Source organism: Arachis duranensis, chromosome 6 (genome assembly GCF_000817695.3).
Source record: "Arachis duranensis cultivar V14167 chromosome 6, aradu.V14167.gnm2.J7QH, whole genome shotgun sequence".
Lineage (NCBI taxonomy): Eukaryota > Viridiplantae > Streptophyta > Magnoliopsida > Fabales > Fabaceae > Arachis > Arachis duranensis.
This window is the reverse complement of record NC_029777.3, coordinates 12,961,165-12,975,089: the sequence shown is the minus strand read 5'-3', so window position 1 is coordinate 12,975,089 and position 13,925 is coordinate 12,961,165. Positions and strand designations below refer to the sequence as shown.

At 33.2% G+C, this 13,925-nt stretch overlaps 3 protein-coding genes across 3 annotated transcripts in view; 2 read left to right on the top strand and 1 right to left on the bottom strand.

The window, feature by feature from the left end:
* The window catches only part of LOC107492841 (RNA demethylase ALKBH10B), a 92,051-nt gene extending 78,544 nt beyond the window's left edge, over window positions 1-13,507 (top strand). Inside the window, exon 8 of the mRNA XM_052263037.1 lies at window positions 13,368-13,507. The gene's annotated coding sequence lies outside the window, so the exon portion shown is untranslated. The remainder of the gene's footprint in view (window positions 1-13,367) is intronic.
* LOC107492843 (uncharacterized) lies at window positions 644-2,161 on the top strand. The gene is made up of 5 exons (XM_052262955.1): window positions 644-875; window positions 931-991; window positions 1,111-1,209; window positions 1,577-1,613; window positions 1,973-2,161. Exons 1-5 carry the CDS (start codon window positions 644-646, stop codon window positions 2,159-2,161), a joined length of 618 nt encoding a protein of 205 aa, XP_052118915.1.
* Window positions 8,866-10,950, bottom strand: LOC107492745 (uncharacterized). The gene has a single exon (XM_016113803.1). It carries the CDS (start codon window positions 10,948-10,950, stop codon window positions 8,866-8,868), a length of 2,085 nt encoding a protein of 694 aa, XP_015969289.1.
* Window positions 13,508-13,925: the final 418 nt, after the last annotated feature.

Sequence of the window (13,925 nt, the reverse complement as noted above, 5' to 3'; positions counted from 1 at the left end):
TTTAATATTCATTCGAAAATTTTTGCGAGAAAATTCCCGCTAATGAGTTTTAGTAGGAATTTGAAATAAAAATATTTGGCTGATCAACGAAAGGCAATCCGTGTGATGGTGTTATCATCCAATGAGAAAACAAAGAGATCATTCTATTGCATGTTTAACCTTGGGATTGCCGAAACCAAACTGGTTACCGAGAAGTGAGAAAGTTGGGGAGTAACCAAATACTGCATACCTCTAACCAAATTGGTCATTAAGCTTTATCATCCCACTAGCTGCACGTGTCAATGTGTTAGCAATTAGGGAGGTTCAAAATCAGGAGGAGAAAGCACTGATTCAGCACTTTCAACAAAAACTAAGCCACCCTTCGAAGCAGAATCTCCAATGAATAAAAAGGCAATAACACCTTCTACTGAAGAAGATTACAGGTATTGGTTGGATTATGTTTACGTTCTTCATTGGAAAGACGAGGAGGGTGATGGTGATAGCTTATTGTTGATTCTGTGATGATGAAGAAGGGTTTACTGCCACATAAACCAATCAATCACAAGTGTTCCTCAGCCACATCTACAATTAAGGCATCAAGAATAGTAGACCCTTCTTCATCATCACAGAATCAATCACAAGCCTACTATCCTCAGCGTATATAATGGATATGCATCTATCGGCAAACAACCTTTCTTTTTTAGCAGAGCTACTTAGTTTCTACAAGTTTCCTGGGGAAGAGATTCCAATTGTTCGAGGTTCAGCCCTGTCTGCCTTGCAGGGGACAAATGAAGAACTTGGAAAGAAGGCTATCTTAAAATTAATGGATGCTGTGGATGCATACATTTCTGATCCTGTAAGGCAACTTGATAATAGAAAATGTTTTCTCTATTCAGGTCAGTAGACATGGCACATAATTATTCTTATTAAGTTTGATTCAACTCTGCATAGACGAGAAGGTGTTGAACAAGGTTCAAGAGGGAAGCTTGCCTAAGGCAATTACCTCATTCATGTAAGTACTTACCACTCTTCTTTGTATATACCCTATCCCTCGTACTTACAATAAATACAAATAACTTTTCAAATAATAATTAATTACATTGCATAAATGATAAATCACACATGATGTAGTCAACATGATTTTCGAGTCTCCCACCAGATAGCAATTGAATCAACCTTAGCAAATGCTGATGTGATTCCACTCTACTACTGTCTATTGTCACCTGATCTGTTAATCACAATATCTTATTTGAAATTAATTTATGTCATTTAATTAGTGTATACCAATTTTTATATTGGCCATAGTAACAAAAGTATCCATATCAAGTAGCTGTTCCAAAGTAGCATTTAACTATTCCCATCAACAAGTTTGGCTAGGAAGTAACAAAGACTCACTGAATTAATCAATCATTTTAAAAGGTTAGAATTACACCAATTTTAGAAATCGAAATGAGCATTACTTCAAATAAGGGTCTGCAGATCTATGAATACCGATATATTTAAAAAATAAGAGAAATATTTAAATTATAAAGGTCTGCAGGTCTGCAATCTATAAAAAATAAGTGAAATATTTACATTGATGATTGATCTGTTACAGGTCGGCTAAGAAGCAGGGTAGTATAACTGCATTGGAGGTATAGAGCACAGTTAGAAGCCCCTTTTAACTTGTTTGATGGAAAATTACATTGATCTGTGTCATATTTGTTGAAATTCAATTTTCCTCTGTTCTATTCATAAATGTTTTTGCAGCTTCTATTCTATTCATGATAAGGGGAGGAGCTTGTTAAGGCTTTCATTTCATTGGCTGATAAGAGCAAAAAAGTTGTATCCAATTTGAGGAATTAACTTTCATTCCTCCTTATAAGCTAAAGAAAAAAATGAGCAGATAAACTTTGCAATATGGAAGAAAGTTTTTCTCCCCAATGCAGTTATAATGCTCACAACTTGTGGTGAAATAATGGACAAAGCATAACGGTAAGACTAACTTTGACAGGTTTGGAGAGCTAATGAAGCTGTAGAGAGTGCTGCGGAAGAATATTTAGTCTCACATGTGAATATTAAGAGCACCCTTTCTTTTTCTCAACCTTCATTTGTAACCATATATTTGCAGCATGCTGCAAACATTATATTTGTAACCATAATTGTTATTGTTATAAATATGATTGAGGGATTTTATCTCTAATTATAGCTAATTTTGTTCTTTATAAGAACTACTATATTAAAAGGCATTGCCTACTAATTCACTTTTTTTTATAAATTAAATAATAATAATAATAATAATAAAGTGTTGTTTACTTTTATATGTTAAGGTGTAGGTTTTATGTTGATGGGTTTTTAATATTTGATGGCCTAGATGTAAAACTTTAGTAAAATATTGATAATTAAAAAATTAGGATTAGCTATGAAAATTTGGTCATTAAAATGTTTAGTTTAATTAGCGATTGATTTAGTGACTGAAATGCTGGTTGCTAAAATATTGGTCCACAATTAGTAATTGAATTGGAGACTGAAAAACTAGTTACAAATTAGCGACCAAAAAGTTGGTCGCCATTTAGTGATCGATTTACTAAGAGACCGATTTTGTTAGCGATTGATTTAGTGACCGATACTCTTTGGTGAGGGTTTGGTGGTCTTGCTAAAAAATCGGTCGCTAAAGTTTAGTGATCGAAGTTAGTCGCTATTTTCTTATTAGCGACCATGGTTTTGGCGACCACCCAAATCGATCACTATTTCAATAATTTCTTGTAGTCAAAGTGTGTATAAATTTATCAGCATAGTGTAACAAACTCCAAAAAGTATTGTTATTAACTCAATAACAATTCTCTTGGGCAAATCTCTCGAAAAATAATATGATTGTTGAAACTATAACAAATTCTAGTTGTTATTGTCACTATTCATTATTTTACCAAGAACATAACCATCTCCGAAGTGCTATATCATCGTCAACATGTTAGACATGGAAAATGGCTGCTGTAAGAACTATAACATGCATAATGTATATATCCTAGAATGGATTAGGAGCCACTTCAATTATTTGGTTGATAAGTGGCCAGTTTTAAATGAGTATATAAAATTTAGTGTATGTTCTTATCATTATTACTCATTAAATCAATATGATATGGCATAAAAAAATTATTAAAATTTTATTTTAATACAAAGCATACTGCTTGGATAAAATTCTCGTATATATCCAAGAAATTTTTTTTAAAGTGTTTCAGTAATCCAATGCAATTAACTAAACGTCTTTGTGTTACTGTCATAAAAGTTGTAAAGATTTGAATTTTATTAAATATCTATTGTCATAAAAGTTGTAAAGATTTGAATTTTATTAAATATCTATTAAGCATGGATATTTTTTTTTTATTTGTGGTTTTCACAGACATATTTTAGACATGATATTCATTGACATTCGTTCGATATGCGAGTGTTTTGTGCCCAACCACATCCTAATAAAAAATAAAAAATAAAAAAAATTTTTTCGAAAACGCTTAAACATATCTAATTAAATTCGATCACATGTCGATATGTCCAGCCTTATTCTTAATACGTATTTTTAAAATAAGTTTAGAAATATCATATATTATTAATTATTAAAATAAAAAATATTTTAAATACTTTATATAATTAAAAAAACATTAAAAATAATAAAAAATTAATTTTATATTTTAATATCAATAAAATACCAAAATATCATTACAATAATTATTTCAAAAAATATTTTATATTTTATAGATATATTGTGTCTCCTTTTTTTATAAAATTTTTAAATTTGTGTATTTACGTATCCTATGTCATATCATATATATTCTATATCTGTATCAGCGTTCATATATCATAGCCAAATTTATACTCATATTTTTTAATTAATATTGGGGCAGAATGCCCAAAAGGCAAAACACAACCACAAAGAAATTAAATACTGATGTTAAACTTTAGTAGTTTTAATCTTGTCAATTTTATTTGGTATAAAATGCTTTTTATACAAATAATTATAATTTTGCATGTTATGGATTAAATAAATGAATTTTGAGATTTTCAGAAATGACAATTTTATGGGAAACAAATACTGATAATTTCATGTGCATATTATTACTTGATATATATTTATCTATACTTTCAAATCTTTTATGATTTGATGATAAAGACATTTTTTATTGAATAATATATATATATATATTTATAAAAAATGAATAAATATAAAGAGCTAATTTTTAATTAGCGAACATCAACCCTCTTCCTTTGTATTGTTAAATTACATTTTCTATCTTAGCTTTTTAAGATTTTAGGTTTAAGAAAAAAAAATTTGGTCTAAACATGCAAAGAAATAAAGTAAACACTATATATTCTATATCCAAAGCGGATGATTTATTGGAGATCAATACAAGACTCAAACCAAATAACATGATTAAAGTTACTCTTGGCACCATATCTAGTCATCAATCCGGAGCTCTATTTGTTTCTTGGGACACCCACTCAACATGAACAAGTCAAGAACAAGATAAAAAGCTCATGAATCTTGTGAACTAAATCTGTTACTTCAGACGAATACTCACTTGTAAGATCATGCATTTTCACATATAATATCCCTCAAACCACAATCCCAAACTAAAACCAATCCCTTCCAAGCAGCAAATAATTCACATATGATGATAGATTAGGGGAGAATGCTTTCAGAGCAGTCCGAAATTCAATTTTCCTTAGAATCTCTAATAATACACCCAAATTTCGCTAAATTTGAATCCAGATACAAACTTGCATCATAATTAACTTTAAACTGTTGCCTGTGGTTTCCAACACAGACAATTTCGGAGAGACCTAAAGGCATTGTTTCGATTCCTGTAAACTTGTAAGTCCTTGGCGGTAATTCTGGCCAAGGTAACAACCTTGTGGTCTGTCCAAGGGTTGTCAGCATTGAATATATCATTGCACCTGTGTCTCCATACCCACCAAATTAAAGTCCTGCACCAAAAGACGCCTCATTGTTAGCCAAGACTTTTCAAAACCACTCTTCAAGAGCAGTACCACCCGTCGAGTCCAGGATACTAGAATCCAATTATTTTGTCGATTTTTAGCAAATCGATGGTGGTTTGATATCTAATGATCTGGGAGCAAAACCTATTCTTCTGTGTGAGTACCAGTTTTCTAGAAGTGCATCAAAGTGTCTTCGATTAGACAAGTATTGAAAATAAGAATAAAAGAAAGTTTGTAAATTAATAACAGAAGCGTAAAAATTTGCATTGAAACTAAAATAAAGCAATAAAAATGCCTTCGACTGAATCAAAGAACTTTGACATGAAAATTTAAAGATGCACAAACAAATAAATCAAACAAAGAGAATAGAAGATACTTGAAAGATAGATTTACTTGAAAAAATAAAATTTACAAGTAGATTAAGAAAGTGAAAACATGGAAAAAAACCCTACAGAAAAATTAACTCGATTGCAGACTCAGAAATTCTCTGAGATGTGAGTGTGCTTAGAGTGTTTTTTCTGAATTCAAAGTTTCAACCCTTAGTCCCTTAAACTTCCTAGTATTTATAATCATAATTTGGTAACTGACCATTAATTATAGTTAATTATAAAATTATAGCCTTGAATGCATTTTTCTTCATAACCGTTCCCGCTTAAACGTTTTCCATAATTTTCTCGCGTGATGAAAATCTTTAACTTCTCAGCTATAAAAGTTACCCAATTCCTTTATTCGAATAACATACTTCGATCAGCTAACTCGAATACCTTGTTCGATTTCACTTACTCGTTTTATCGAAAAGGCATTAAATTCGAACCCGTGTCGAGAACCTTAGTCCAATACTTGCACAAGTGTCTTGTTCGATAACTACTGATGTTTTCGAATAGCTTTTTCCTCATCGAAAATATTTTTCGTTCAACACCAATATGTCTCTAAGGCAATGCTCCATAGTTTCCTGCGCCTTGTTACATCTCTTACACATATCTGAAAAAGCTAAATGTTGCTTGAATCAAAAGGTCTCAGTCGGTAGAGCATCATGTAAGCCAAGCCATATAGTGAATTTGAACTTCTCTAAAATGTTAGTATTATTCCACAACCAGTTCTAGTTAGGGGTGGCAACGGAGCAGGTAGAGGTGGGTTTTTGCTCTATCCGACCCCGCCCCGCCCTACAAAAACCCGTATCAAACCCACCCGTCCCTACCTGTGGGTAGTAAAATGTTAAACCCTAACCCGCTCTTGCAGGTACCGATCCCGCCCCTATAATTATTAAATCCAACAAATAAAATTAAATTTTAAAAATTATATAACCATCATTTACATATATAACATAAATTAAAATTAAAATTTAAATATGATATAATATTATTAATCATTTTACGGTGTGAGGACGGATAATTTATCCGTCTCAAACGGGTAAGAACGAAATGGATACCTATAGATTTAGGTAGTCATCTCTAATTCTAATTACTATTGACATTTCAATTTAAAATTTTTTCTATTAGCCATTTATAAACCTATAACGCTCCCTTGCACTATATTTTTTGAGATGGTGTTATTTGTTAGAGTTAGTACGTAATTTTCGATGAAATAAATTAAACTACACACTAAATCTTTGACACGATATATGGACGATTAAAATAGTAATAATCATAGGCACTAACACAAAAGAGGCATGTTAACCTTTTCTCTCTCTCTTTTTACCTAATCAAAAAATTGTTATAAAAAGAATGTAAAATTTATATTTTAAAGTAATTATTCTATATTATTAAAGAGTTTAATTTTAATATATTGACAGTATAAAATATTTTATACTATCGTATATTTATATCTATTTTTTTGATGATTATTTATGCTATTAATATAAAAAATAATTATTTTTATTTATGTGGCATTACATAATTGAATACACATATAAAATTACTTTAAATTTACAGTGCATTAAAATTAAATTTTTTATTGAGATAAAAAAATTAAAATTTTCTATTAATAGTAATAATATTAGCTAAATTCCCTCTTTTAAATTTTAAGTTGGCTCTCTTTCTCTCTCTCTTTAATAAATTATACATTTTTGCTAGTTTCTCTCTCCTTAAAATTTCTAAGACAAAATAAAAAAATTAAACAAATTATAAATTGATTTTGATCATATTAATTAAGTAAAAACATAAAACAAAATATTTTAAAAAATTTAACTGCAGACAAAAATAAATCTAAAAAATTAAAACAATAAAAATGTCTAAAAAATTTAAAAAATTAGCAAAAATAATAATAAAATTATCTTTTATAAGTGACAAATAATTTTTATATTAGTAGACAAATTATGTATTTGATCCAATTTTTTTAAAAATATTTTAGATAATTATTTAAAAAGTGCATAAAAATAATTGAAATAATATTTTATTTTCAAACCTCTTCTTTTCCACTTTTTAAAATACTTTTCGACCTTTGACAAAAAAATAAAAATTTTAATTGGCGCGAAATCAAAAAATTTTAACTATGAAAAGGTCCTATATTTTTAATCATTTTCACAAAAAATTATATATCGAAATTCGATCACTAAAATATTTTTTTGAGAATATATCTAATATTTGATGGTTACTCCTTTCAAAAATAATTATTAATGTATTAACTTCCAATAAAATTTGAGAATATTATAATTCAATTTAAAGTTCTTTAAAATAGTTTGTTATTTTTATTTGAAAATTAATAATATAATAATTCATTTTATGAAATTGGTATAATCAATAAGAAGAAAACAATTTTTATGAGGTTAAGATTTATTGTGAGAGGGTTTTGTTTCGGAGAATTTTGTTAAATTTCAACGAGAGAGATTAAAGTTAGTATTCTTTAAAACAAAAGTGATAAAAGTATACAAACTAATATTGATATTTAGTATATAGCAGAGACTAGCTGCTGCAAATACAACTATAATAAGAATTAATCTTATGTTCATCTAGCACTAAGCTATCCATCGTTCTCGTGTGAATATTTTATCGTATTATCCACACCATAGAATCTCTCTTCAGTTTGTACTGTCTTTGGGGGTAGATACTATATTCGATTGGAATTGGGTAGCAAGACGTTTTCTTCCTAATTTTTGGATTGAGAGTTTACAAACAATCGAAAAAAAATCGAGTACTTTATTTATAATATATTAAAAGAGAGGGCAAAGTACGTAAATAAATAAATTGATCAAACTCTTTACTCAAATACACAAAATTGATAGGTGGATACTACAATGAAGATGGCATAATTGTCTTCATATGAGTATATTTCTTTTTGACCTTTGGATGATGGATTGTATGGTTAGATTTTGATATTTATAAAAGTGTTGTTTTTGTTTAAAGTGTGGCTAAATAAATAAACCACACTTTTAACCAAAGCATCTTCATGAGAAGATATTTTTGCCATCTTCATTGTAGTATCCACCAAATTGATATTCCTTATTTGATTGTGCAATTTGACACTTTTATGTAAACCGTGGGAAGCTACCATGGTTTACAATTTTAACATAAACCGTGGCAACCTACCACGGTTTATGAATTGTGTGATTTGTGTGTAAACCGTGGCGAGCTACCACGGTTTATGAAGGGAGAATGTTTAACATAAACCGTGGCAAGCTCCCACGGTTTATGAAGGAAAAAATTTGATCACAGTGTACAGTCTAAATGATATGTTATCTGCTATGTATTTGATAGTTTAAGCGGTTTGAGATTCTAAGATATACATTATTTCCGTCACAGTTATCATGCGCAGTCTAAATGATACCACATTGATGCAATCAAACATCTAAAATAAACGTATTTTATTTATATGAAATTAATGCAGAAAATCAACATGGTGACATTCATAGACTTAACCAACCATATATAACTCAACTGAACAGTTAATAAAACAACTAAAACAACAAGGTAATGAGATCTACGCATCCCTCCCGGTAGTATGTCTTCGCTGGTCACAGTTCCTCCGCGTATGCCCAGCCTGATGGCATAGCCCACAGCGCTTCGGCTGGTTCTCCAGAGACTGATCCATACTACCACGGATCCTGGTTGCCCTTGGACGACCTTCCTTTGCACGCCTCATGTTAGGATCAGGAATGATGGTTGGCCCAGCATATGAGGCGCAGCATGCAATGGCGTGGCAACAAGGATAATGCAGCGCCTGAAAGTGGCCACAGTCGCATCTGTGATCTTTAAGGGAAACTCTGTAGCTACCCAACGAGAAGCGCCCAGTTGGTGTTGTCTCGGCCACGGTGTACTCCGATTGATGCCTGTCGTATAACGTGACAGTGAAGCACCTTGAGTCTCTTAGATTCCGATCAATTGCCTTGGCCAATGCCTGGCAAAATTCATTACCAGATCCGAGTTGTGCCTCTGCTGTATGTCCCCGTACCACAAAAAGCTGAGCAAGCCTCCCGTAAGTTGACTGAACCAACGATGTGACCGGGAGGCTTCGAGTTCCCTTTAGCACCGAGTTCACACATTCACTGATGTTGGTTGTCATGTGTCCGAACCGTCTACCACTATCCTCATGTTGGGTCCATTTGTCGTACTCCATCCGATTGGCCCATTCACACATTGCTGGATTCTCAGTCCGCATGATGTCAAACCAGTAATAAAACTCTGCTTCAGTCCTTGCGTAGGCAGCATTCACTAACATCCTCCTTGAATCTTTACCTTTGAAAGTTGGGACAAAATTCGCTGCCACATGCCGAATACAGTACGCTCGGAAAGCACGAGGCGGTAGCCACCCAGTCTCAGGTGCCTCAAGCTCTGCCTTGATCCCGTTATGCCTGTCAGAGATTACAAGGATACCCTCCTGAGGAGTCACATGCTCTCGTAGGTTGGACAAGAAGAATGACCACGACTCTACATTTTCTCCTTCCACAAGGGCGAATGCAATGGGGAGGATGTTGGAGTTCCCATCCTGCGCAATCGCCAACAGCAGTGTCCCTCCATACTTGCCATACAAGTGGGTACCGTCAATACTGACGAGGGGCTTGCAATGACGGAATGCCTCGATATAGGGTGGGAATGTCCAGAATAATCGGTGAAAGTACACCGTCGACTCATCAACCTCACCACGAAGCCAAACAGGAGAGGTCTTCAACACAGTTACTGTTCCGGCCATTGTTGACTGTACTCCTAGCATCCAACGTGGCAACTCCGCGTACGACTCTTCCCAATCTCCATATATTTGTGCCACTGCCTTCTGTTTCGCCATCCAAACCTTCTTGTAACTAGGCCTGAAACCATAATCAGCTTCTGTAGCTTGTTGTAGTACATTTACTGTAACTGCAGCATCTGCCCTAACCAACGGAAGAATCCTCGCACAGATAACGTGGTAATCCAACTGACGGTGATCACTGGAAATAGAGGTTGCCAAGCATGTGTGTGGCCCGCTGTACCTCCTAATCTCCCAAGTGCCCTTTCGTGCACGCAGCGCAATGCGAATCAACCAAGTACAACCCTTGCCGAATTGCTTGCATTTTCCATGATACTTCAGATGATCTGATTCGATGACTCTGTACTCAACACCTCTCTGGATGCTATAGTCCTTCACACTCAGCACAGCCTCATCTTTATTCTGAAAAGATTGCCCAATCTGAAATTCTGTAGAAGAGCCCCCGACGGTGTTACCACCGTCCTCTTGTTGACCAAGAACCTCCAAGTTTAGTGTGGAGAAGTGTGGAGGGTACTGTTGAGAAGCAGAACTTGAAGGCCCATGCTGCGCATGTGGATTGGCACCTGTGTCGTCGTCGCTGTCCCCGATGATATCGACAGGCTCCTGGTCAGAGTCATCGTCACACATTGCATTCTCTACTCTATCAGGTTCACCAAAGCCTTCCATATAAGGTAACTGGCCACCACCGGTGCCAATAACATCAGGCTGCTCAAATATTCCTTCATTCTCCAACTGTACAGAACCAACAACCACCGTTCGCTCTAAATCAGCCGCGAACATAGGGGAACCCACCGGCGGAAGATACGGTCTGACCGCAGGCATCGAACTAGACGCACCTCCCGCGGCAGTCGAGCTCTGAAATGGAGCTGATGCCCCATAACTATCGACACCAACCTCCAACTTCGCAAACAACTCGTGAATTCAGATCTCTGGAAAACTCCTAACACAATGGAACAGAACCCTAATATCTTCATCAGCCGCTAGCACAAAGGTATCATACTGAACACCCGTCGAGACAACTACGATGGGAATCTTGTAGAATAGCTTCTTCACCCACTTCGTACCGAAGACGCCAAATTTCTGCAAGATGCTGTTCTTTAGATCTGACAAAGTGCTTGATGAACTGATGAACACACTTAATGGTTATTTGTCTGTGAACTTCACACCATGGCTTTTGCTTTTTTTAATTTTTTCAGAGTAATGCACTAAAGCAAGAACACTCTCTTCCTCACTTGCCATTGTGAGAATGATCTCTTGTGCAAGTAGAATGTCACCCACATATATATAGAATTTTGGTGTTCCTAAACCGTTGTAACCTACAAGGGTTTACTATAAAATTTTTTTCTTCATAAACCGTGGGAGTTTGTCACGGTTTACGTTAAACATTCTCCCTTCATAAACCGTGGTAGGTTGCCACGGTTTATATTAAAATTGTAAACCGTGGTAGCTTCCCACGGTTTACATAGAAGTGTCAAATTGCACAATCAGGTAAGGAATATCAGTTTTGTGTATTTGGGTAAAAGGTTTGATCAATTTATTTATTTACGTACTTTGCCCTAAAAGAAAATTTAAAGATAGGTCTATAATTATTCTTAGATATTTAATTTTATTTTATATTGTCACATAAATTTTTATTAGGTGACATAATCTTTTATCTTTGTATTATATTATAAAATTTTTATTGTATTTTCATTTTCTTATAATAATTTATCTTTATATATAATGTTTAAGGATTTTTTTAATATTATTTCTCTTTAATAGCTATAATTGAGTTATAAAATTTATTTCGTTCTCTTATATTAAATTTATTGCTTCTCATTTTTTTATTATTTTTCATTATAAAATTAGTATTTAACCTTAATTTTTCATATTTTATTACCCTTTATTTTTATGTAAATTATACTATTATTTTTAATGTTGATGTTAATTTTTTAATAGATATAAATTTAATTAAAATCTAATTTCTTCTCTCATTTCATATTCATCACTCTTTTATATATGGTTTAATTTTTCTGTTAGTCTCTATAGTTTTGTAAAATTTTTAATTAAATTCCTATATTTTTTTCTTTTAAGTGAGTCCCTACACCAAACTTTTTTTTTTCAATTAGGTCCCTCTTAGCAATAATCGGCTTAATTTTATAGGGACCTAACTAAAAAAAAAAATTGGTACCGGGACCCAAATAAAAGAAAAAAAATGTAGAGACTCAATTAAAAAAAAATTGGTGCAAGAACTCAATTAAAAGGAAAAAAAGTATAAAAACCTAATTGAAAATTTCGCAAAACTATAGGGACTAATAGAATAATTAAACCTTTATATATTTACTATATAAGTCAACATTTATTTTACACATTTTCTTTATCTCCTCTTACATAATCTCATATCTCTTTCTCCCTCTCCGCTTGTATTAATTTTTTGCACAACTAGAATTTGGTTAATGATCATAGTTTTTATTTTTATTTTTTTAATTTGTTGAACCTATGTACTAGGTAAATGTGTGATTATATTCGTTAGATTTTCAATTCTTTGTATAATTGTATTTATTAGTTATATAATGTCTTTATCGCTTATATATCACTTTTTTTTCTTTCAACAACTTACATTTTTAGTATCATTTAGTTGTAATAATATTGTTAAAAGGACATTTTGTCATTCACAAAAAATAAAATTAGAAAATTAAATGTCATTTTTAACGATCAAAACATTAATATTAATGTTTTTACTTGTATTTCATCTTACTTTGGCAGGTCTTTTTTAGTGATGAGAGGAAATAATGCAGACATTGCAAGACACGTAATGTGTCCATCACCGAACGGAAGGATTAGCATCAGCTTCTTTAGAGTGAGGCCAGACTCCAATCAATGCCAGTCACTAACTCCGACCGTGACAAACGCAATGACTCTTTGGCAACCCGGCATTGCTAGCCCATATGCTGTGCCAAATGGAGCTGTAAGCAGCTATGAGATTATGGACATGATGCCCAAATGGGGAATACTTCATGCTCCAATAATCATGCTAACAAACCCTGTACACCCTATGGCAATGAACCCTGGCAAACTTCCTGGTGGAGCTGGGACTGGGGTTTTCTTGCCTTGGAAGGTAGCATCCAGGAAACCTGCAAGGCACCTCCCACCTCGAGCACAAAAGGGACGCCTTATGGCATTATCAACGCCAACCAATTCACATATCTGACATATGGGAGAGTCAACTTCTGAACCCAGCATTACAGTTGGAGGTTAAGGTAAGATTTTAGTTTAGAAGCAGCACGGGTTTCAAAGGAATGTGAATCAAGAAAGTTACCTTGGACCAGTGGAGGATGTCCATTTGTTGTACAAAGGAGCCCGATTGCTGCTAGAAGAGTGTGTTTTTTTCTATTTTTCACCCCTCCCCCGTCTTTTTCTTTTTGAACTTACTAGACGGATAGCTTATAAGGTATAAACTATAGAGTTCACAATAGGTTAGTATGTGTTCCAATCAGTTTAAGGGATTTAGGAATCTAGCTTTCAAATGTGAAGAGTGTGAATTAAGAGATAGGTTATATTTTTCATATTAAACATCAACATTATTCAAAGTTATGTTTATCTACTTAATACTGTGTTGGTACATTTACATATCAAGACAAGTCGAATATTTTGATTCGTTTCCAAAACTTCTGGACTGCCACATCTGATTTTCATACTATTTCTGGCTGCCACATCTGATCTTCATACTGTTTTAACCGAAATAGAAACTACTGCTTTAAATGCTTCAAGTGAAGATTTTTGTTTTTTAATTACTTTCTGATCTGTCATCCGTCGTC

Excerpts from the sequence above, each read along its gene's own strand:
- LOC107492843 (XM_052262955.1), top strand. The coding sequence starts at position 644 with ATGGATATGCATCTATCGGCAAACAACCTTTCTTTTTTAGCAGAGCTA. Across the intron at positions 876-930 it reads AAAATGTTTTCTCTATTCAG|ACGAGAAGGTGTTGAACAAG; the intron begins GTCAGTAGACAT and ends AACTCTGCATAG. Across the intron at positions 1,210-1,576 it reads TGTCTATTGTCACCTGATCT|GTCGGCTAAGAAGCAGGGTA; the intron begins GTTAATCACAAT and ends GATCTGTTACAG.
- LOC107492745 (XM_016113803.1), bottom strand. The coding sequence starts at position 10,950 with ATGCCTGCGGTCAGACCGTATCTTCCGCCGGTGGGTTCCCCTATGTTC.